Source organism: Pongo abelii, chromosome 17, assembly GCF_028885655.2.
Source record: "Pongo abelii isolate AG06213 chromosome 17, NHGRI_mPonAbe1-v2.0_pri, whole genome shotgun sequence".
NCBI classification, from domain to species: Eukaryota; Metazoa; Chordata; class Mammalia; order Primates; family Hominidae; genus Pongo; species Pongo abelii.
Genome location: NC_072002.2, coordinates 75221606 through 75247097, shown reverse-complemented (window position 1 = coordinate 75247097; position 25492 = coordinate 75221606). Strand labels below are relative to the sequence as shown.

The 25492-nt window shown below is 35.8% G+C and overlaps 1 protein-coding gene across 1 annotated transcript; it reads left to right on the top strand.

The window, feature by feature from the left end:
• The first annotated feature begins 23411 nt into the window (after window positions 1–23411).
• On the top strand, window positions 23412–25149 carry MC4R (melanocortin 4 receptor). The gene has a single exon (XM_002828263.5). It carries the CDS (start codon window positions 23832–23834, stop codon window positions 24828–24830), a length of 999 nt encoding a protein of 332 aa, XP_002828309.1. The 5' UTR covers window positions 23412–23831; the 3' UTR covers window positions 24831–25149.
• Window positions 25150–25492: the final 343 nt, after the last annotated feature.

The following is a 25492-nucleotide window of genomic DNA, read 5'->3' as shown; positions in this document are numbered from 1 at the left end:
ATACAAAGGGGAATCCAAAGAACAGATAGATACATATATAGATTAGGAACACTGAAGTGAATTTGTAAATTGACTCAAAACTGTTCTTCCATGAAAGGAAGAATTAAATTGAGCCTCTGACAGAATCTATTTGCCAGTTTATAGTTGAGAATTATTTGCATTACTATTATTTATCAACTACTTACAGAGTCATAAAATTGTAAAAGGCAGTGAAAGTTTATATCCTCCATAGAACTAGAATCCAACAGCACAGAAAGATATGCTCTAAATAATGCAGTTTTCTGTTGAAGACACACAGTAATCTTTTTTCTTATTTTAAATGTCCTTGCACTTGTAAGTCCTAAAATTTATGGTATATGGTCAAAAGCGAGGAAACATTAATTTTTTAAATTTACCTATTGCACTGATGCATGAAATAAAATTCTAATTAATACCCTGTATTGGTACTTGAAGATGACAACCTCTTAAGACTATGGCCTTTTCATTTTTAAAAATTCATGAAATTGAAATGGTCATATTTGGATTTGATTTCCTTATAATTTCAAATATTTCCATAGAGCTAATTCTAAAAAGTTTGATGTGTGTTGCAAATCTTTATTTCTTTCCTGGGTCTTTTTGTCTAAAAGATTCTTCTCTTACTATTTTTATTTTCTCCCATAATAAATATTTCATTGGGTAGCCCTAATAATTCATTATTTAAAAAAAAAAAACCATTTCAACAACCAAAGAGAAAATAACAAACTTGAATCATTAAACAGGTAAAGCTTTCTAAATAAAAAGACTGCCTTCATAGTGCTAAAATGTAGTTCTTCTTTCATTAATTCAACAGGTCATAAGCAGAGTGATAGGTCTAGTAAGATGAAACAATTACTGAGATAAAAATGTTAAAATATATGAAACCTAAGACTTTGAGGCCTAAGCATTCAGGTTGACTACCTACATTGATGCGGTTCAGTATGTAACTGAGAAACTATCCACTTATGTTCCAGTTGTAGACAGATGTAAAAGTACATTGGCTTAGCCGTGGAAAAAAACAGTCTAGAGACGAAATACCACAAAAAAGGTCACATCAATTGCCAGGTCTGGTTTGGAAATGTCTCTGGTTTGCTATGGATTTAAGGCAGACCTGATGAAGACAGGTGACAACACACTGCTTGCTTCAAGATACTGTACTTACCTTAGGAAAATTAATCACTTGTAGAGTGCTTTGCAGCTGAAAATAGATTGTCACATACACTATTTTTGAGCCTCACAATGGCTAAGTTAGGTATTATTCATCTTCTCAATTGACTGATGGGGAAACTAAGGATCAGATAAATGCTGTCTTGTCCAATGTCATTGAATTTTTAATGACGGAACCATGAATAGCATAATTTCTGAAGCCATTTTTGTCAGTCTAGTGAGAATACATTGCTCCAAACAAGTTTATTGAAAACAACAGAAAGAGAATCATTAGAGGATGCCCTTAACATGATCTTAACTAATTGTATCCACACAGATATATGAATTGGTAAGGAAATCTGAGAGAGCAGATAATACTGATGATTCAAGTCCTATTACTATAACTAGATGTTTCCCCCCCCCCAAAAAAAAGATAAAAAGCTAGGTTATATGTGTTTAAGTATGTCATTCTATTAAGTGGTTAATAATTCAAGTGTATCTTATGAGGAAACATTTTAATTGGCTTATTTATTCATATTTATAGTGTATACTGGGGATAGGATAAACCTTAATTTTAGTCCCTCTCCAAAAAAATAAGCTCAAAGAGCAGAAAATGAATAGTTCAGTTTTTTTTCCAGCTATGTATTTTCATTTCTCTTGTGGAGCAGTGTTTATATCAGACAGTTAAGCAGGTAACTTTTCTAGCTATCGCTGTGGTGGTTTAAAAGTAGATTTATTTTCAATTTGCAGTAAATTCTTAGACTCTGCTTTTGCAGCTAAATCATTTTTGCCATCCTCATAGCACACTGAGCGTACAAATTCCTTTGAGCAATAAATATCTATGAGACTCTTAAGACAAATATTATTAGGCTATAAGTTTGCTTACTTAAAACTGATATCTGAAAAATAAGCCCTGGAGACCTTCCTTTATTTCATTTTTTCTGACCAAAGGGCAGCCCAGTATACTGACCAAAATAAGATAAGTGCATACGCATCAGCAACTGAAACTTTTCTTTAAAACTTACTTGGTAACAGAAAAATATGTCTTTAATTTTAACAGAGATACTCCTTTTTCAGTGATTTCATAGCTAATCGTTTCCAATTTCCATCCCAATTTATCCTCTGTCAACAAATACCTGAAGAATTATAAAATCATGGATCAGGTCACCAAGTTATTCACTAAAGTCATATTGCATATTGAGACATAATCAAGGATTTTTACCTCAAACCACTGATCAAATGACTTAAGCCTCTCACTTTGATCAAGGGAACATTATTCTTCTGCTGACAGACAATTATTCCAGCGTTGATACAAATTCACAAATTCTGACACATTTTTAATGCATCAAATTATACATCTTAAAGAAAATCCAATAGCATAGAAATATATGCAAGTAACCCACTTTTTGATGGGGTTGTTTGTTTTTTTCTTGTAAATTTGTTTAAGTTCATTGTAGATTCTGGATGTTAGCCGTTTGTCAGATGAGTAGATGGCAAAAATTTTCTCCCATTCTGTAGGTTGCCTGTTCACTCTGATGGTGGTTTCTTGTGCTGTGCAGAAGCTCTTTAGTTTAATTAGATCCCATTTGTCAATTTTGGCTTTTGTTGCCATTGCTTTTGGTATTTTAGACATAAAGTCCTTGCCCATGCCTATGTCCTGAATGGTATTGCCTAGGTTTTCTAAAAGTGGGTGAAGGATATGAACAGACACTTCTCAAAAGAAGACATTTATGCAGCCAAAAAACACATGAAAAAATGCTCATCATTACTGGCCATCAGAGAAATGCAAATCAAAACCACAATGAGATACCATCTCACACCAGTTAGAATGGCGATCATTAAAAAGTCAGGAAACAATAGGTGCTGGAGAGGATGTGGAGAAATAGGAACACTTTTACACTGTTGGTGGGACTGTAAACTAGTTCGACCATTGTGGAAGACAGTGTGGTGATTCCTCAGGGATCTAGAACTAAAAATACCATTTGACCCAGCCATCCCATTACTGGGTATATACCCAAAGGATTATAAATCATGCTGCTATAAAGACACACGCACACGTATGTTTATTGTGGCACTGTTCACAATAGCAAAGACTTGGAACCAACCCAAATGTCCAACAACGATAGACTGGATTAAGAAAATGTGGCACATATACCCCATGGAATACTATGCAGCCATAAAAAAGGATGAGTTCATGTCCTTTGTAGGGACATGGATGCAGCTGGAAACCATCATTCTCAGCAAACTATTGCAAGGACAAAAAACCAAACACTGCATGTTCTCACTCGTAGGTGGGAATTGAACAATAAGAACACATGGACACAGGAAGAGGAACATCACACACCAGGGACTGTTATGGGGTGGGAAGAGGGGGGAGGGATAGCATTAGGAGATATACCTAATGCTAAATGAAGAGTTAATGGGTGCAGCACACCAACATGGCACATGTATACATATGTAACAAACCTGCACGTTGTGCACATGTACCCTAAAACTTAAAGTATAATAATAATAATAATAAAAGAAAACTCATTAAAAAAAGAAATACATGCAAGTAACCAAAACTAAGTTGAACGTTTCTTGTTTCTCTGGAACTTTGACCAAATGCTGGTGACAAAAACAATGGTCAATTATTGCACTTTCTACAGGAAGCTTCAAACACTGGGAGCCACACAACCCTTCCAGAGCTTACTAATAGGCCACTTATTTCCCCTCCATCTGGCTATCATTTGCCATCGCCAAGCTATATGCATATCAGACCACAAGAGAGGAAGAGAAATTGAATCACTGGAATGAGAAAATAATTATTTGAATTGTGTCTTCAGTTAGGCAAAGAAGTTAGCTGTAAATGAGAACAGACTTGTTTATCAGAAAGTTGTCCAAAAATAGGGAGATGGGGCAACATCAAAAGATGACTTGATCTGCCAACCAAGCAATGCAACGTAAGAGGGCTGCTTTGGAGTATACTGAATGCCTACAGGCTACCCAGTCAACTGCTGGCCTGAGCACCCAGCATCATTCCTGATGAGAAATTGATGGGACCATGATACCAGCAGCAGGAGTCAACACAGGCCTCAGGCCAGATGAGGGTCCAAAGACGGCTATTTGTGCCGCAGTAATACAGCATGACAACTGAATAAGTGCAGAGGATGTAGAGTCAGGACTAGACAGATGAGTAGGTATAACCCTGAGAAATAAAGGAAACCCTTGAGTAAGGCTGAATGTTTAAATGTTGTTTTCACTTATGCAAAACTTATCAATGTTATCAATGATAAATAGATATGTGAGTTTATGATAGAAAACTATAATTGGGTTATAGAAATATAGATAAAATATGAAGATCTGAACTTTAGCTTAAAATTCACATTTCATTAGCACTTTTATATTGAATATGTAAATGCTTACTCACTGAACAACAACAAAAAAAAATCCAAAACCAGAAATGTTGACCCTGTGACTATAGCAGATTTGCAGTAGATACTGTAAACCTGTCATTAGTAATGAAACACATTTAAATGAAATATCACATTAATAAAGCTGCAGTTTACATTTTCAAGTTCTGTCAAATACCCAACACCTTACAAATGTACAAATAAAAATCAGGGTACCCTAATAAACTATTTTACATTGACTCCAAACTTATTTTACTATAGTTTATACTGCCAGTAAACAGTAATAAATTTAGAAGTTTCTAGTCAGCCAGCGATGGCCATGCTTTATTGGGATCAAATATTGATTTGCTTATAAGTCCTGACATAATCTTTTAATGTTGATTTCCATACCTTTGAAGTTTAATATAAAATGCAACAGCAACTTATCAGCATCACTGACTCATTTAGCCTCTCTACATTCTCCATTAGAATATTACTTGTCTGTTTTGGTCTCTATTACATTCTCAGCACCTAAAATATTCCTGGGCTTACTAAACGTATGCTGAATGAAAGAGTGACTATTTGACTATTAACCTATAATCCAGAAAGGCAGAAGAGATACTGTTATGGGCTCAATTGTAAACCCCCAGAATTCATATGTTGAAGTCCTAAAAAATGTAATTGCATTTGAAGACGGAGCTGTTAAATAGGTAACTAAATCAAAATGATATTATCAGAGTGATCCCTAATGCAATATGACTGGTGTCCTTATAAGAAAAGAAAATAAGAACACAGACACACACAGAGGGAGGACCATGTGAAGATAAAGGGAGAAGACAAGCCATCCACAAGTCCAGGAGGGCATCCTCACAAGAAACTAACTGTGCTGACACCTCGATCTTGGCCTTCTAGCCTCTAGAACTGAGAGAAAATAAATTTCTATTGTTTAAGCGACCCAGTCTGCAATACTTTGTTATGACAGCCCTAGCAAATTAATATACAAATTTAATGAATTTTCTGGTTGATAGAATTAAAAAAAAAACACGCAAAGAATTTCAGGAAAAAACTGTAATTTTTTTTAACAAATGTTAGATTTCATCATGGAGCAATAATCAAGCTATGATTATGAAATATTATGTGGTCCCTCTAATGCTGAATTAAAAGGTTTTACCCCTCTTATTGTATTAAAATGACGTTTGTGAAACTATGCCAAACATTGTAATCCTGATACAATCCATCATCAATGATCATAAAAGCAGAATATTAACTATATTAAATGTTATTGCCTAATCCAGGAGCAGGCATTATACTTAAAATTACTAGAACCCAAACAGAAGCAAAGGCTATGATATGAAAAATATCAGATCAGAATTATAAGCGTACTTGACTACTTGGACTTTTAAGCAGCAGTTGAATGTACTGTGACTAAATTTAATTTTTATAGAAAATTTGGTCTCCCCAATTATGCATAAATAAACAATTTTATGGAATTTTGGAGGAACGGAAGGCTAAGACAATTGAGCTACAATAAAAACGTGACTTGGGAATATTTTTGCTCTTTCAGTTAAAAAAACTTTTAGTGATTTTATATCCAATGAGTGTGCAGAGGTTAAATAATAATGTTTACATAATCACTCAATATACTGTTCATTTAAAGAGGCAAAACTCATTTAATGTTAATAAATCTTGTGTAAGGAAATTTCCCCAAGATAAAAGCTATGGCTAGCTGCAAAACCAGCTACAGAGTAATATGTTTTCAAAGTTCTAAAACTTTAAAGCCAAATGAGAGTCATGTCCTAGAGTAACAGAATTCACATTGAATGACTGTTGACTGGGGAAGTGTGAGGAGCAACTGAAGCCAAAGGGTATTATTTAATTGCCAGAGAACTAACATCTGTTATTAATCTTGTTAAAGAGACTTGAGTCTAGTGTTAGAGTCATCTTGGTAAAACTATATCCCACTAATTGCACTAGACAGAAAATCCATAAATAGAACTATGTACTTGCTTTGGAAGATTGTGGCTTGTCACATTTACAAAGAACAATTAAACTGAGGCACTAATCTAAAAGTTAGTATGCCTTTTGTTTAATACCAAAAGGGGCTGTTAGTAAGCCAAAGGAGAGTAAGTTAAATAATAAAAACAGGCTCTTTTTCTCTCACATAATTTTTAAGAAAAGAACAGTCTCTCTATTAACTAAAGAATCCAAATGCCCTACACCTATTAAATATAATTGTGTATGATGTTGAAAGCTAAAACAATGCAATAAATTTTTGTATCCATAATTCCACACAGTTGACTGTCATTAACTTTTCAAAAATACTTAGTTTATTCTCAGTTCATTAGTTAATAATCACATCAACAGGCAAAATGATGGTTCATATAATTATGAAATGTCAATGCATCAAGGCAGTGGATGCAATATGTGTACAATACGAAATGGACATGCTATGCTAGTCAATATATAAGAATGGGGCCAGGCTCAGTGGCTCATGCCTGTAATCCCAGCACTTTGGGAGGACCACTTGAGACCCAGAGTTCAAGACCAGCCGGAGAAACAGAATGAGATCCCATTACTACAAAAAAAAAAACCTAATTATCTGGGAATAGTGGCATGTGCCTGTAAGCCTACCTACTGAGGAGGCTGAGGAGAGAGGATCACCTGAGCCCAGGAGTTGGAGGTTGCAGTGAGTCCCGATTGCACCACTATAGTCCAACATGAGCAACAGAGACAAAGAAGCGAAGAAAGAGAAGGGGAGGGGAGGGGAGGAAGGGAAAATGAAAATCTGGTAGAAAACTTCAGTTGAGATCGCCTTTGAGTTTTCAAGCTGGGATGCAACTTTGAGGTATTTTTTAAATCAAAGCATATATGATGCCACATACTCTAGCAATATGGTGTTTTGAATCTTAGGAACTTTGGGGCATAGATCACCATGATATTGGCCTTCTGTATGCTAACCTGGGAAACTTCTTGGATGCCTAATTAAAGTCTCCAAAATAAGCTGCAACTATATGTTCATGTATCAGGATATCCTTGATGCAGACATTATGGCAGACAAATGAATACGTCATCATCTGCTTCCATTATCTGCGTGCTCGCTCTCTCAATTTATGTAATCTATAGGCAAAATCACCAATCTATTGGCTCTCAAATCTATGACTCAGACTTCACCTCTTGATAGACATATAATTAACTGGCTCTTGGCCTTCTCTGTCTGTGCAAAAAACTTATAATGTCCAGAACTGAATCAGTAATCTTTTCTTACATTGTTAGCACTGTAGAGTGATGGCACATCTAATCATATAGCAAGCCAAGATAGAAAATGAACTTATTCCTGACTCCTTCCTCTATTTACTCTTAAAATCCAATAAATCACCATGTTGCAAATTTCATTATATTACTACTTACATGAAAAAATATATTTTCATCTACAGTCCTATTACCAATGTTCAATATCAAGTTCTTGTTACTTATCTAGCATCTAACATTATTTTAAATTATATCTATCCTTTTATTATATATCCTATATATAGGATATAAATATATCCTATTATTTTATTATAAAGTCAAACGTCTTCAGAAAAGTCTTCTATAAGATTTATGCCAACCTAATTCCCCTCTCCTCCCACTTTCTGACTCTTACTTTATATTCTAATAATCCTTATGTGACTCATATCCACTACATCCCATGCTGCTTCTTACTTCCATACCACTGACCATTGCTAAAGTTGTTCCCTGGGTCTGAAATCCCCATCTTTCTTTTGTTCCATATTATTTATTCTTACTTAAGGTTTAAGATTTGGTGCAGGTGTTATCTCCTAGGGAAGCCCTCTGTGATCCCTCCTGAGCTGGGTTACATATTCACACACGGTACTCTCTTAATATTTCTGTTAAGTATCTTTCTCTGAATTTCCACATTATTTTATTGGGGACTACTTGTTTATACTAGTATATAAACAGCTTGAAAGAAAAACTGTAACTCATTTGCTTGTTTCTCTTAAGGGTACTAGCATAACGCCTAGTATAGCATAGACACTTAGTAAATAGTGAGTGAATGAATAAATGAATGAGTGGGTAGATGGCTTAAGGAGAGACAGATAATTGCAATAGTTACGCTATTATTTTCTCCCTTTGATTCCCCATAAAAGATGTAATTTTTTTCTCTAAATTTTAAAGATCTTTGCCTAAGATCATTTGGGCTTTCCTATACCTAACTAAAAGTATCAGAAAATAGTGTGTTATGTTTTAAATTTAAAACAGATGAAAATTATTAGGATAAATAATAACCCAAATATGTTCTAGTAAACAGGACAAAATAATCATTCTAATTAATTTCAGAGTCTCATGTTCTCTAAACATATACAATCTCTCAATTTAATAAATGAAGATACTATTAAGGAACTATTTACCTATTTTCAAAGGAAGAAAATAACTATATTTGGTTTTTAATTTTAATTTCTGTGTTAGTCCTTTTTGAAGATGGTAAACATTGAAAAAAATTATTAAAAATTCACTAAAGAAATATGTGTAAAAGAAATCTAAACCTCTCAAATGATTTTTTTATTCTTGTAGCATTTGTACTTCTGATCCTATAGTTTGAAACTCCGCTAAAATGTTGAGACACTGTGTACCTGGAAATTCTCTTCAGAAGTGCAATCATTACTTTTCCAGTCAGATCTGTTTCAAGGACATACATGCAGTAAGTAGAAAGACGCCTGCAGATGGAGAGAAGAAGCTATTAAAAATGCTTGTAAGATGACCATCCTAAGTGTGGGTAGAGGGAAAATCTACTCTGCATCTAAAAGATTTCAAGCAGCTTTGCGGCATATTTTCTCAGAATCCAATCTGCCCACATCTTAGGCCTTAGTTTATATTTCCAAATCATTATTGGCCACATTTTCCATCTTTGCAAACAAATGATATACCAATAAAAGACACTTTAATTGAGTCTGCATGGAAAACATTGTATCTATGATAAAATTTTTGCAATGTACATTTTAAGCTAAAGGACATATTGTCCTAACACTTTAACAGATATTTGGAAGGAGTTACAAAATGTACTAATCTAAAATCGTCACAAAAGTATATTGCTTCTTGGGGTGAAAGAAGACATAGAACATTTCATTGTCAAATTTTTGATTTTTAGAGATCCCCATTTTGATTAGGATTTGTACATGATTTAACAGCTATTCCGGAATAGACTGCTATTTTAGGGTTATTTCATCTCTAAATTGGCAATTAAAGCATTCTCAACTGTGGCCACACTTTGGCTCGCTCTTATGAACAGAATCCAAGAGTGTAAAAGGTCGAAAGGAACTGTAATAGTAATCCACTTTGAAGGTATACAGATGTTTTTTAAAAATAAAATGGAACCAAGGTCCCTAAGAAACAGAAACTGCAGGTAGGAAGACGGGTGTGGCCTAGCCACCTGCACTATAACTTGCTGAGATTTAACTTTCCCTGCGGTTCTTGTCTCAGGTTATCATTGTGACAGCTAAGTGGACTTCCATGGTAAAGCCATTTCTTATTTAAAACATAGCCCAAAGAGAGACAAAACCCCCTTTCTTGCCTTTTGAACAAGTTGCGTGATGACCAAAAGAGGGCCTAGCAGAGACTGTGTACTAAGCTCCAATGATGGAACCTGCCCCCAACAACCATCCCCTTTAGGTGAGGCTATCCAGGCCACCACCATTCCTGCTCATGGAAACCTATGTTGAATCACTTTGCCCTTGTGGCCATCACAGCTGACTGGATGTGGAGATGATACCTAACATGAGAAGGGCTACTCCGTGTGCTGGCTTGTGTCCTGTTATGTGCTGTGGCATTCAATACCCTCTCAGATATTTGAACTGAAAGAATAAACTTGAAGGTTAGCAGTGGGTGCTGAACATGCAGTTTCCGTAAGGTAGTGTTGAGGTCATGAGGCATCCAGGGCAGGCTGAAGTTACTTTCTACAGAAGGAAGAGGTGCAGGATGAGGAGCCTAGACAGAAAAAAAACAAAGATGAAAATGGAGAATGGAGAGAAAAAAAACCATGGCATCACATGAAACAGATTGAAGAGGTTGTGCTTGGTCCCTAGAACAGAAGTTCAACCCTTAATAGAGCCTCACAATTAAACCTTTGCACTTGAAATAATTTGAGTAGCCTTCATTCTTCCTTGCTACTAAATAGCTTGCTTGAAAAAAATATGTGGGAGGCAGTAAGGACCCAATGTTCTGCAGTCTCCGGGTGCCTCACACACACGAACTCAGATGTGGTCAACTCTGACATCTTATACCTTGCGACAAACCCAAACGCTATCACCATTTTTTTTTTTTCCATCCAGGCAAACACCTGGTTTAAGAGATTATGGGCAATACCACCTTCTCTCTCCAGTGAAGCATACACAGTCAGACACATACGGAGCTCAAGCAAGAGAAGAAACATCATACATCCTTAACTTCCCTTTTGATATTTTAAAAAACAAACTGAACAGTTTATTGCCAAACACAAATGCAACTTGAATACAAATAATTTATAAAAGAAAGTTCAAGATGTGTTTGTTAGATGTTGTAGGACATCTGATGGAGTCTCAAATCCATGAAATGGCAAAACTCACTATTTACAGGATATGACTTCACAGAACATTCTGCAGGCTTTTGTGGACATTTTACTTCGTAACATCACTGAGATAACATCATTGCTTCTCTTTTCTATTATAAAAGATCAATTAAAGTGCAAAAAACGTGTATAATCTCTTATTTTTCAAGTCATGGGAAAATCCAAGAGCCTGGTGTGTGCTATCGTACAAAACTATCAACTCTATCTCACCAAATGTACTCAAAAACAGTGAAACAGCACAGGCCCATGGTCAGAGACAGGCTATACAAGAAAATCCAGATTTATAAAATCAGGAATGGAGAAATACCAGGTTTTATTATAAATTTGTTATAGTTTTATCTATGTAGAGATTTACCTGTAATGTCTAAGCACAGATTATTAACAGAAATGTTGTAGTAGATAATGGCAGAAGACTCAATTAAAAACAAATGAAAATTTTGATGTTTAGATTTATGAGAAAGCTTTTGAGAATGTATTCACTGCACATAGAAACCTATGACTTTAAGTATATATTAGTTTTTTTGAATATTTACTGGAGGAAACTTAATAAAACAAGGCACCCTACCATAATGTCTTTCCCTACGAAGGCAAGACAAGATTTTAAATATACTACTCTTCTTTTCCCACCCCCCATATTTAAGGAAAATCCGTCAAAGAGCAAGAACTAGGTTTTCTCAAAAGTGACTAATTGGTACAAAGACCACATCAGGTTCCTTACAAAGGAGGATTCATCTCCAGATTTTGATTACAAGACTCCATTTATATATAAGCAAACGAGCCCACTGGGTGGCTAATTGTAACCTACATGTTATGGAGCATAAAGTGATTGAACAGTGCCACCCTGAGCTAGCTGTGCTGAGAATAGAAGTTTAATGGTATGTGAAGTATCACTGAGTGTTCGCACATAAAGAGGAATTGTTTCAGTGCTTATTACATGGATAAGAAATTGGATTTCATAACCAAAAATATTTTTAAAAACTGCTCCCATAATCTAAGTGTGCCAAAAAAGGTGAATCCTGAAAAGAATATGCAATTCCCAGATAAACTCCAGATAACTATTTAGTAGCATAAACATATTTTTAGAAAAATATAAATATAGCTACTTCTTGTATAATATTTACTCTGTGCAAGGCACAAGTCAAAATGTTTCATACATATTAGCTTATTTAATTCTTACAGTAACCCTTTGATGCGATGATGATTATTATCCTAACGTGGAGATGAAATTGAGACAATCACTTAAAATTTTTTATACATACACACAGTTATTTTGACAGACCTAACTAGCAGTATGTTATTTTATTTTTAAGGGTGATCAGGATTACTGAGAATGTGCTAATCTAGTGGAAGTTATATGTCTATATTTGTATGTCCAGTTTTGATCAGTAATGGTACCGTGAGTAAAACAGTCACACACAAAAATCAGTGACCACACTGATTTCAGAAAACAAGAACCAAGAGTTTATGCAGAAAGGCTGATCTCTCCAAGGTACTGCTGATCGAAAGTTTATTTTCCTCAAAGTTTTTTCCACTCTTCTACTTTATTTAAGAGGTTTTCATTTGTGATATTCAGAGATATTTGGGCCTGGCTTGAGAATTTGGAGGATTAGATTACTGTTACAGATTGATTTCATATACGAGTAAGTCAGATCTCTGAACTAATATGAGTGCAGTATAATTAAAGGGAGTGAAATATAGCTGGAATCACAGAAAGAGTACTGTAATTCTAACTCTCACATTCATTTGGAGTATGAATTGGGACAACCAACGTAATTTCTTTGGTACTTAAAAATTTATTTTTTAAATAATAAAATTAGTCTAGAAAATCTTTAAACTCCTATCTAAATTAAAACTGTGTGAGTACAAATAAGTGGACATCAATAACATAGTTTTCATTTAACAAAATAAGAATGATCTTAGCAAAATCTTAGATAATATAGATCAATTATTTAAAGACAGAAACTACCAAAACTCACTCAAGAAAAAAATAAACTGAATAGTATGATGCATACATATTAAATACATTAAATTTATATTTAACTGCTTTCCAACAATAACAAAAACTCCAGACCCAGAAGTTTTCGCTGGTGAATTCTGCCAACATTTATGAAGAAATAATGTCAAACCTACAATGCAAGGACCAGTTATTTATGTATTTATTATTATTTTTTTTTTTTTTTTTTTTTTTTTGAGACAGAGTTTCACTCTTGTTGCCCAGCTGGAGTGCAATGGTGCGATCTCGGCTCACTGCCACATCTACCTCCCGGGTTCAAGCGATTCTCTTGCCTCATCCTGCCAAGTAGCTGGAATTACAGGCATGCACCACCACGCCTAGCTAATTTTTTTTTTTTTTTTTTTTTTTTAGTAGAGATGAGGTTTCCGCCTGTTGCTCAGGCTGGTATTGAACTCCTGACCTCAAGTGATCCACCTGCCTTGGCCTCTCAAAGTGCTGGGATTACAGGTGTGAGCCACTGCACCCTGCTCAAGGACCAATTCTAAATGCAATAACACCAAAAAAGTAAATATATAAGTGCAAGTCTAACAGAATGTGGGTAGAATCTGTATGATGTAAACTATAAAAGACTGATGAAAGATGCATGAAATTACAACCACAAACTGAATCTTACTGTAGGTAAACTTCAAAATAAATTTTTTAAATATGATAATGAAATATAGAAATTAGAAATTATAATTCATCCATCCAACAATCAATCAAGGTTGGAAAACTCTATTTTTCTCCTGTCTTTTCTTAATTTTGTAAAACCCTGTGGATTACTGAAAACATCCTAAGAATAGTAGCTGGTCCTTGACTTGGAAAAATTCACATGCCTTTCAGGAGGACAGATATACAAGCAACAAATGACAAAAGAGTAATCATTATGGCACAGTCGTACAATAAAGTGCTGAGGAGAAGAGTTCAGGCAACATTTATTGCACTCTGCTGGGGTAGGGTAGTTGTGTGAGAGAACACTAAATGCTAAAGGCAAGAAAGGAGTTGTCATTTGAGATGACATTATTCCAGGGTAAGGGAGGCAGGAGGGAATTACATAAACACCCTTTGTTCCTTATTTCCACTATTCTTGTAGTCAAGATCCTGGGAGAAATGTTCAACAGTAGCATACTTATTCTTCCCCCAGGCTGCTTCCAGCCAATAACTGCAGCAGGGATACCAAATCAGGTCTATCACAGGGAGACGCGGGACCCATCTGAAAGCCAGCTTTAGTTTGAGTGCTCCCCAGCAGTCATGCCAACCTTCCTTAGACTTCATAGGAGGTCTAGGACATTTCCCTCCACCCTTTCTTCCCTCTCTCCACTCAGGGGCAAGTTCATTTCATGATTTGACAAGTTTTTTTTTTTCTTTTAGCTTGTCCTGGCTCCTCATTTTCTTCTTCACAGTTATTTTATTAGTTAAATCTTGCGTGCTTAATCCCATTTTGGTATCCTCTTCTGAAAAGACACAGACTAACACAGTGAGACACTGCGCCCTGCCCAAGCACCAGTTCTAAATGCAATAACACCAAAAGAGTAATATATAAGTACAAGTCTAACAGAATGTGGGTTGAATCTGTATGAAGTAAACAATAAAAGACTGGTGAAAGACGCATGAAACTACAACCACAAACTGAATCTTATTATACAACTCCATATTATACAACCACAAACTGAAAAGACACGCACTCCTTTGCCTGTTTTCTCACATTTGCCTCAAAAATACATGGTTCCTCATTATTCTGTTTATAGTGCCGTTTCCCCCCATCCTAGTAGAAGCCGACAGTTTCCCCTACAGCGTACATCTACTGCAACGAAAATATGTCTTCCTACAAAATCATTCCTTTTCTTTTCTTTAGAGATGAGGTCTGTCTGTGTTACCTGGGCTGGAGTGCAGTGGTGTGATCATAGCTCACTGCAGCCTCGAACCCCTGTGCTCAAGCAATCCTCTCACCCCAGTCTCCTGAGTAGCTGGGACTACAGGCACATGCCACCATGGCTCACCATGCTCAGCTAATTTTTTTTTTTTTTTTTCAGAGATGGGGTCTCACTATGTTGCTCAGGCTGGTCTCAAACTCCTGGCATCAAGTGATCCTCCAACCTCACCCTCCCAAAGTGGTGGAATTCTGAGGGTGAGCTACCATGTTCAGCCCCATACTAGATCATTCTTTTGACCTCTACATCTAATTTTGCTAAATTGATATGTTCATTTAGATGTGGCAAAAACACTGCCAATTCAAATTTTCAAAAACTAAATGTGTTTTACCTCTTAATAAATTTCTCTTTCAATATTCTTTGACTGCATATAACAGTCAGGATTCAATACAGAAAACAGATATATTCTCAGCATATCAAGTAGAAGGGGACTTTATACAGGAAATAAAGGTACTTACAAATTTGGGGATGGTTGTAGACCTTCAACGATTTTATTTCATTCCAATTTTATAGCACCTGGGTTGTGATCTGCAGATCAGAAAGCTGCCATTGGTACTGCTATCCCTGATACATAAAGAGGGTAACCAGATACATAAAAGTGGAGTTACCTAATGCCAAAGCCTACATCTGCCAGAACCTGTTAGCCAGCTACCATGGCTGCAGGAAGATGACTTCTGCCTCACCTATTAACAAGTCTATGAAGACTGTATCTAATTGGGAAAAATTAACTCACATACAAAACTCAGGCTGCAAAGGGCCCTAGGCAATAGAGATTTTAGCTTTCTAAACTCCGAACTGAAACAGATCCAAATGGAGATTAAGAGAGCCAGCCTGTGTACCTGCTAACTTAATGGCACCAACATAACCAATTCGCCCAAGCCGAAAAGTAGAGGGCGTTGAAGGGTGCTTTCTCTTCCTCATTCAGTTGATGGATGAATAGTCTTATTTTTACCTAAGCTGCTACTGGCTTACCTCAAGCCTTCACAAACTCTTATTTGGGCTTCTGAAATGGTATCTTGGTAATGTCAAATAGTATATTAACGCCTCACTTTTACCCTTCATAATTCCATGCAGTGCTTTTCCTAAAGTGTAAATGTTATATTCCTCCTTCAGTCTCAGGGCTGTTTATCCGAAAGGCAATGTAGGACTCATTCAAGGTTTGGAAGGAATGTCCTGGGCCCCTAGCACCCTGGCATGATGTGCAAAGCCCTAGATAACCTGTTGCTTGCTGACATCTCCACTCATTTCCTGTATCTCTTCTTTGTGTACTCCAGCCATTCCAAAATATTTGCTATGCCCCAAATTTGAAATATCATATTATACAACCAGAATTTGTGGAAATTATTCCCTCTGCCTTGAATGCTAGCCCTCTTTACCTCTTTTACAGAGTTAAATGCTCCAATATTTATCTAAATAAAATACCCCCACCCAATAATAAGTTATGACTCAGCTGAGCAGAGATTTCTTGAACTGATGGCTATTATTATATCACTGATCACAAATGTAGGAATTATTAGCATACAACTAATTAGGCCTAGACTCCCTTGCAGCCTGAGTTCTGCATTAAGACTCCCCATTTTGATGGCATCTACACTGCAGTTCCTCCATGGCAGAGCACATATCTTGTTTGCCTCCATATTGGGAACATAGTAGGTGCTCAGTAAAATACTGGCTGACAGAGTGAAAGAAAAAAGGAAAATTAAGCCGACTGGAGAGGAGTTTAAGACAGCCATAGCAAAACTGCACAATGAATCTTGCTATAAGCTAAATAGGAAGGAAATGCTGAAATGCTAAATTTCCTAATATTTTCAGATAAAATCATATTTCATAGTGTCAAGTTTATAAATAACATATTAGTAATATTTCATTAGGATTAAAGATATTTTAATACAATTATACGATCTTAGTGTTGTTTAATTTAAAATATTTAGCAACAAAGGAGTTATATAATTAATTCCTTAGAGAACCATAGTTATTTTATAATAAAACTAATAAATATGGGCTTCAACAAAAGTATTTTATCATATTTTATATAATATTTCTCTAAAATATATGTTAAACATCATAATGAGAAAAATTGTGTTTATCTTATAATGGGGTATAAAATGTTCATATGTTAAGTATCAATACCTAATGATATACATTTTACTGGGACATTCTATATACGGACAGCAATTATGCAAACTAGGAGACATGTAAGCATCAGCCTATAGACATAGGATCTACATTTTAATAAATTAGGATTATATTTAATAAGGTAATTACTACCGATTTTTAAGTGAGCAGAATTTTTATAGTCAGAATAATTTGGTCAATGTTTCCCAAATTGTGATTCAGTGAATATAAATTCCAAATGATAGTTACATTTAGTTCTGCTGTAACATAATATATATGTTCCTTAAAAATCAGTGCGCTATGAAAAATCATGCAAAAAGTAAAAATAAAAACAACAGAGCTTATGGAAAAAATGGCACTAGGCACATAAAACTCAAAAACTTTATCAGTGATACATGTAAAAAAAAGAACCCAATAAAACCAGGCCCATTGTCTTATAGTTAAAACAGGAGCATGCAAAATAGTTAAAAATATATAAACCTGAAATACATACAGCACTTAAAAAAATCTGCAGTTTGCTTACGGAAGTCAGTTTCAGAAGGGCTGTAGCTTATGAGTTATAAAGTGATAGAAGGATGATTATGTAAATTCTCACAAGAAATTCTAACACCACTTGTGGATGTCTGTGCCGACACTCAGTGAGCTGTATTGTTTGAGGTGTGTGTGTTTTGCATGCTCCCATGTCTTGGTTCAACCAGATGCACTTTTCCCCATTCACCCACTGTCTCTCTTAGACAAAACTGTGCAAAAATACACAATTTATCCTATGCTCAAAATGTTCCCTGATATATGAATTAAGTTTGGAACAAATTTACATTTCAAAACAAGCATTGTAACAGAAATGAGTGTAATAGGTACTTGAAAATAAAAGTGGAAGGAGGAGGGTTCTATGTTCCAACGAGTTCAGGAAATACGGGTGTTAAGCAATATTTATTTTTGTATTAGGCAATTTCTGAAACTTTGTTTGCTGATGTAAACTCTGAAACTTCAAGAGGGCAATGAGTTTGCAATATTTTAAAAATTATTTGACATTAGAGCATTCCCTTTCATTAATATTTTGTGGCGGAAAAACTCTAAACAACTGAAAACTGTTCCATGTAGCATAGTTTGGTAAACATTTTTCTATATTAATGTCTCACATTTATTGTTATAAAATGTAAAACAAGATTCTTCTCTCAGAACAGAAATAAATTAGGCTCTAATTCAATTTCATGAGGATTACAAAAGAAATCTGAAATAAATTTTCAAAAATACTATCAATGTGTCTAATATTACTGGTTGTATTTCTTCTAGCTCATAGAGAAATATGAACCATGGCAGACAAATAAAATACCATATTCGAGATCATCTTTTCAGCACAATTAACCTTACAATAAAGATCTTATAAATCTACACCCAATGATTACATTTTTGATGTTAAGGGTATGTAATTTTCTGGGACTTCAGTGTGATCCTTTTGTTCATAAATAAAACATTTTTACGGGAAAAAAATTTTAAGGGCGTAATTAATTTTGTTCTTTATTACTAATTTTACCTATTATTTCTAAATTAACATTTTTATTTTATTCAAATTTTTAACCAGTTCTTTTATTCTGTTTTTATATGCAACATTTAGATAGGATTTAGAATAACTATGAAATAACTATTTGATCATTTATTAGATAGTCTGTTAAGGAAGATAATTGCCATAGATGAATCTAATATAATTTAATCTTTTTTCAGATAAAAGGCAATAGATGGAAGATGAGAGTGGAAATGATAGCATCAGGATGATTGAAAATTCTCTCATCAGTTAAAACAACTAGAGCACTTGCAGAACTTGTCAGAATTAACACTTTCAGAACTCTGAAAATTGACCAATACTTCAAATAACCCAAGGTAAATTTATTCAGGAAAATGGCTAAATTGCAGTAAGAAGAGTGAACCTTGCAGCATTTTAACTAGACATATTTTCCCATTCCCAACTCACCGGCTCTGCAGTAGCTTTGACAACTAATATCCTGTAAAAATGTTTAAAAGCAGCAGCCTATCAGGAAATGGAGGGTGCAAAATGGGGTTGGATCTTCTTGAAAGCCCCATTCCCATTACCAGAGATGTCATCATTATTTTCCTATCTGTTGGTTTCCTGACAAACTCTACTTGCAGGGGTTTCTTATTTGACCTAACTCAGAACTCGCCCACAGAGAACAGTCTTTTCCTCAGGAACATTTGTTGGAAACAATCAGAACAACTGCTTAACATCGCAGCTGCCTGAGGCAATGGATAGAAGTTGGCAGAAAAAAATCAGCTATTCAAAAAGCTTAAAAGAAAAAGCTCAAGAAAATGAGATGTTCATAGGAATTTATTAAAACTCTAACATATTCCTGAGAATCTAGAAAGCCATACATACGTGCAGGACTGTGCTTATGATCAGAAAATTAAAAAAAAAAAAAAATCTAAGAAGGCCTTGAGCTCTCGCCTCTGGCTGACTTTTGTGGCTGTGTGTAAGCAGAAAGTAAGGCCAAGGCAGAGTTGCCCAGTGCCTGGCTAAGTGTCAAAGGCATGCCCACCATGGACACAGAGCCTCTCAGCAATGACTAGGGGAGATAGTGGTTCCCAACATCTAAGGAAATCTCTGTCCAGTCATCAGCTGACCAATCAGCTATCAGAGCAGAGACCTCATTGATTATACAAGACAAAGAATAAATAATAGACTTTTTAGAATTATTTAAGAAAAATTACTGAACAAAAAATAACAAACAACAACAACAAACACTGGGTAAGAGAGAAAATCTGATTTTCAGGGTTGCTGGATTGTATTATTCAAAATTTCCAGTTTCTAACAAAAATGAATAAATAAAATGCAGGCAAATAAATAAGAAAATATAGCCCATACACATTAGGAAAAGGAAGTCAGCAGAAATTATTCCTGGGGAAGTCTAGATGTTGCACTTAATATATAAAGCCTTTAAATCAGTTCAAATATGTTCAAAGGATTAGCGAAAACTGTATCTAAAAATTAAAGGAAATTATGAGAACAATTTCTCATCAAACAGAAGATATCAAAATATAAGTGTAAACTTTAATAACCATGGGTTAGGCAATCCTTTTTTAGATATGATCCCAAAAGTTCAGGCAACCAAAAAAATTTGATAAATTTAACATCATCATAATTAAAAGGTTTGTGGTTTCAAGAACACTTCAATAATTGAAATGGCAAAAGTACCCAGAATATGTAAAGAGCCATTACAACTCAATAATTAAAAAAAAAATCCAATTAAAAATGGGCAATAGATTTGAATAGGCATTTCTCCAAAGATTATTACACAAGTAACTAGTAAGGATGTAAAATCATCTTCGGTATCATTAGGCATTAGGGAAATGAAAATAAAAAGTACAATGAGAGTTCACTTCATATCCTTATGATGGCTAAAATAAAAACAAGGAACAATAGCAAGTGCTAGCAAGAATGCGAAGACATTTGAACCCTCATACATTGCTAATTGGAAATGTAAAATGGTGCAGCCACTTCAGAAAACAGTTTGGCAGTTCCTCAAAACAAGAAACAGAGTTATCATATGATTCAGCAATTCCATCCCTGGTTGTGTATCCAAAAGAACTGAAATCATACGTCACATAAGAATTTGTCCATAAATATTCCTAGCAGCATAATTCATGATAGCCAAAACTGGAAACAACCCAAATGTTCCTCAACTGATGAATAAATTTAAAAATATAACGTATACAGCCAGGTGCAGTGGCTCATGCCTGTAATCCCAGCACTTTGGGAGGCCAAGGAAGGCGGATCATGAGGTCAGGAGATCGAGACCACGGTGAAACCCCGTCTCTACTAAAAATACAAAAAATTAGCAAGGCGTGGTGGCGGGCGCCTGTAGTCCCAGCTACTAGGGAGGATGAGGCAGGAGAATGGCGTGAACCCAGGAGGCGGAGCTTGCAGTGAGCTGAAATTGCACCACTGCACTCCAGCCTGGGTGACAGAGTGAGACACTGTCTCAAAAAAAAAAAATATATATATATATATATACACACACACACACACACACACATATATAAAAATGTATACATACAATGGAATATTATTCAGCCATAAAAACAAATCAAAACTGGGCACAGTGGCTCATGCCTGTAATCTCAGCACTTGGAGAAACCGAGATGGGAATATCGTTTGAGCCCAAGAGTTTGAGACCAGCCTGGACAACATAATGAGATTCAATCTCTACAGAATTTTTTTTAAAAGCTAGCTGGGTGTGGAGGTACACTTAGTTCCAGCTACTCAGGAGGCTGAAGTAGGAGGATCACTTGAACCTAGTGAGCCATGATCATGCCACTGCACTGCAGCCTGGGTGACAGAGCAAGTTCCTGTTTCAATTTTTTACAAATCAGATTCTGATTCACATTATAGTGTAAGCAAACCTTGAAAATATTATGCTACATGAAAACAGTGAGCCACAAAAGGCCACATATTGCATTATTTCAATCATATAAAATGTCCAAAATAGGCACATTTATAGAGACAGAAAGTAGATTAGCAGTTTCTAGAGGATAAGGAAAGGGTAAAATGGGGAGCAACTGCTAATGGGATAATGAAAATGTTTTAGAAATAGAAAGTGATGATTATGGCACAACTCTGTGAATATATTCCCCAAAAAATCCATTTAATTACTAAAGAGGTGATTTTTTTTGGTATGTGAATTATATGTCAATTTTTAAAAAGAGAAAAAATAAGGCAAGAGGAAGGTAAGATTATTTCCAGCTCATGATGTTCAGGAAACCCCATTCCAGCATTTTACAATATACAGATGATTAGGCATTCAGAAATACAGGGGAAGGGAGTTGGAGGTGTGAGTTCTGCTCTGTGCAATCATTCAAGAGACAGGCTCCTTTCATGATATGGTCCTGCCACCTGTAACATGAGATTTCAAAGATGCTGTATAGTTATCTACTTATAGACAGGAGAGGAAACTTGTGTAAAATTATGAAAGAGCTCATGCGATGAGCCTCACTGTCAACATGTCATTAGCTAGAATTTAGTGATAAGGTCCTACCCAATTCCAAAGGTGGATGGAAGATGTTAATTTAGCTCAATGCTCAGGAACAATACTTAGTATTGTCTCTGTCACAAAAGGAAAGAGGATACATTCCCAACCTAAGTAATTGAGATTCAGAATTAACCCTGAAATAAGCAGCTACAAACTATAGAGCACTAAAACCAAAAATAATCATAGAAGAAAAGAATATACAAAATTTCATATAATCTGTTGTTCAATTAATTTGGAAAGTAACTTTGCTGCGATCTTTCAAACCACCTTAAGCAAAATATTCAGAAACTTCAATAAATGACTAGTATCACCAGTCTTGGCTTGGTAAGTAAAGTTACTAAGGTATTTGTCGGTTCAACTTACAAAGCAATAAACTATGGAGGTTTGAAAAAAGGTGCTTAAAAAAAAAAACAGAACGCAGCTTATTATTTTCCTGAGTTCAGAGTAAGCATAGTTACATTACTACCATATGAGTTTAAAATATTGCAAATAAAAAGCACCTTTTTTCAGCTATAACACAAACTCTTCGATAGAGAAATATGGGATATTAGTGCATTAAAATCAACCCATTTTGAACCCATTCATAATTTATAGCTACCTACATAGTTCTTCCGGCCATACCATGTCTATCTGTATCATTAAATATCCTGTTTTTCAGGTATTTAAAATTGAAGCACTACTGGCTGGGTTCTTAATAAAAACAAAAAATTAAGAGGGTAAATAAATTCAGTATCCTAGCTAAAAAGCAGAGTATCTGTTTCAGGAACATAGGACAGTATGCTTTCCATTTCATTTTACACACACACACACACACACACACACACACACACACACACACGATGTCTTTTACATAAGAATGAACCTAGCTGCCTCCAGATAGGTTGTTTTATGGCTGCCTCAAGATAGCTTGTTTTGATATCACAGAATGGCCTCTAGGGATCAAGTTGTTTCCCTTGAAAACTTAACAAGGGAAATTCAGTCTCTCTTATCCGGCTTGCTTCTCGACTTCAGACTTCAGGAGCTTCTGCATCTAAATCTGTGTCACCCTGCAATTTGTGTCTCTGAAACATAATCCTGTCTCGCAGACTCCCATTGCATTGGGATTGGTCAGAAGGAAGCAGAGGAGGAGGAGCCACTGTGAACATGTTTTTTTTCTCTCCACACATCATAAAAAATCAGCAGCTGGTGCCTACAGCCCCTAACACTCAAAGCAATGCTCAGGCTGGAAACAGAAGCTTCCGAGAGGCAGCCGATGTGAGCATGTGCGCACAGATTCGTCTCCCAATGGCATGGCAGCTTCTAGGAAAATTATTTTGAACAGACTTGAATGCATAAGATTAAAGTTAAAGCAGAAGTGAGAACAAAAAAGCAAAGAGCAGACTTTCAACTGAGAATATTTTGAAGCCCAAGATTTTAATGTGATGATGATCAGAGTCGTACCTAAAAGAGAATAAAAACTCCATGTCAAGCTCTGGACTTGTGACATTTACTCACAGCAGGCATGGCAATTTTAGCCTCACAACTTTCAGACAGATAAAGACTTGGAGGAAATAACTGAGACGAATCCCTCACCCAGGAGGTTAAATCAATTCAGGGGGACACTGGAATTCTCCTGCCAGCATGGTGAACTCCACCCACCGTGGGATGCACACTTCTCTGCACCTCTGGAACCGCAGCAGTTACAGACTGCACAGCAATGCCAGTGAGTCCCTTGGAAAAGGCTACTCTGATGGAGGGTGCTACGAGCAACTTTTTGTCTCTCCTGAGGTGTTTGTGACTCTGGGTGTCATCAGCTTGTTGGAGAATATCTTAGTGATTGTGGCAATAGCCAAGAACAAGAATCTGCATTCACCCATGTACTTTTTCATCTGCAGCCTGGCTGTGGCTGATATGCTGGTGAGCGTTTCAAATGGATCAGAAACCATTGTCATCACCCTATTAAACAGTACAGATACGGATGCACAGAGTTTCACAGTGAATATTGATAATGTCATTGACTCGGTGATCTGTAGCTCCTTGCTTGCATCCATTTGCAGCCTGCTTTCAATTGCAGTGGACAGGTACTTTACTATCTTCTATGCTCTCCAGTACCATAACATTATGACAGTTAAGCGGGTTGGGATCATCATAAGTTGTATCTGGGCAGCTTGCACGGTTTCAGGTGTTTTGTTCATCATTTACTCAGATAGTAGTGCTGTCATCATCTGCCTCATCACCATGTTCTTCACCATGCTGGCTCTCATGGCTTCTCTCTATGTCCACATGTTCCTGATGGCCAGGCTTCACATTAAGAGGATTGCTGTCCTCCCTGGCACTGGTGCCATCCGCCAAGGTGCCAATATGAAGGGAGCGATTACCTTGACCATCCTGATTGGCGTCTTTGTTGTCTGCTGGGCCCCATTCTTCCTCCACTTAATATTCTACATTTCTTGTCCTCAGAATCCATATTGTGTGTGTTTCATGTCTCACTTTAACTTGTATCTCATACTGATCATGTGTAATTCAATCATCGATCCTCTGATTTATGCACTCCGGAGTCAAGAACTGAGGAAAACCTTCAAAGAGATCATCTGTTGCTATCCCCTGGGAGGCCTTTGTGACTTGTCTAGCAGATATTAAATGGGGACAGAGCACGCAATATAGGAACATGCATAAGAGACTTTTTCACTCTTACCCTACCTGAATATTGTACTTCTGCAACAGCTTTCTCTTCTGTGTAGGGTACTGTTTGAGAATATCCATTGTGTAAATTTAAGCCTATGATTTTTAATGACAAAAAATGCCCAGTCTCTGTATTGTTTCCAATGTCATGCTACTTTTTGGCCATAAAATATGAATCTATGTTATAGGTTGTAGGCACTATGGATTTACAAAAAGAAAAGTCCTTATTAAAAGCTTAACAATGTCTCTTTCGTGTTATTCATAAGCATTGGACACTTTGCGTGCTTTCGTAACATAGAAATCAGAGCCTCATTAAACATATTCTAATAAATGCTTTATTATATTATACTATCCACCATTGAAATGTAGAGAGTTCATTCTAGCAGTTAAGGGAAAATATTTAAAGAACAGATGCATAATCATTTTAAAAAATATCATCACTGAAATTTCAAGTAATTTAATTAAAGGTTTGTTCATCCTCCCTGTGTAGAAGTAGAAATGAAGCTCCTCTAGAGAGAAAAACAGGTGCTGAAAAAAGAGAGATACTGAGTTAGAAAACTATGTGTACTTCTCAGACATAGAAAGATTCATCTCCCTTAGCAAACAGCCTGATATTTCAC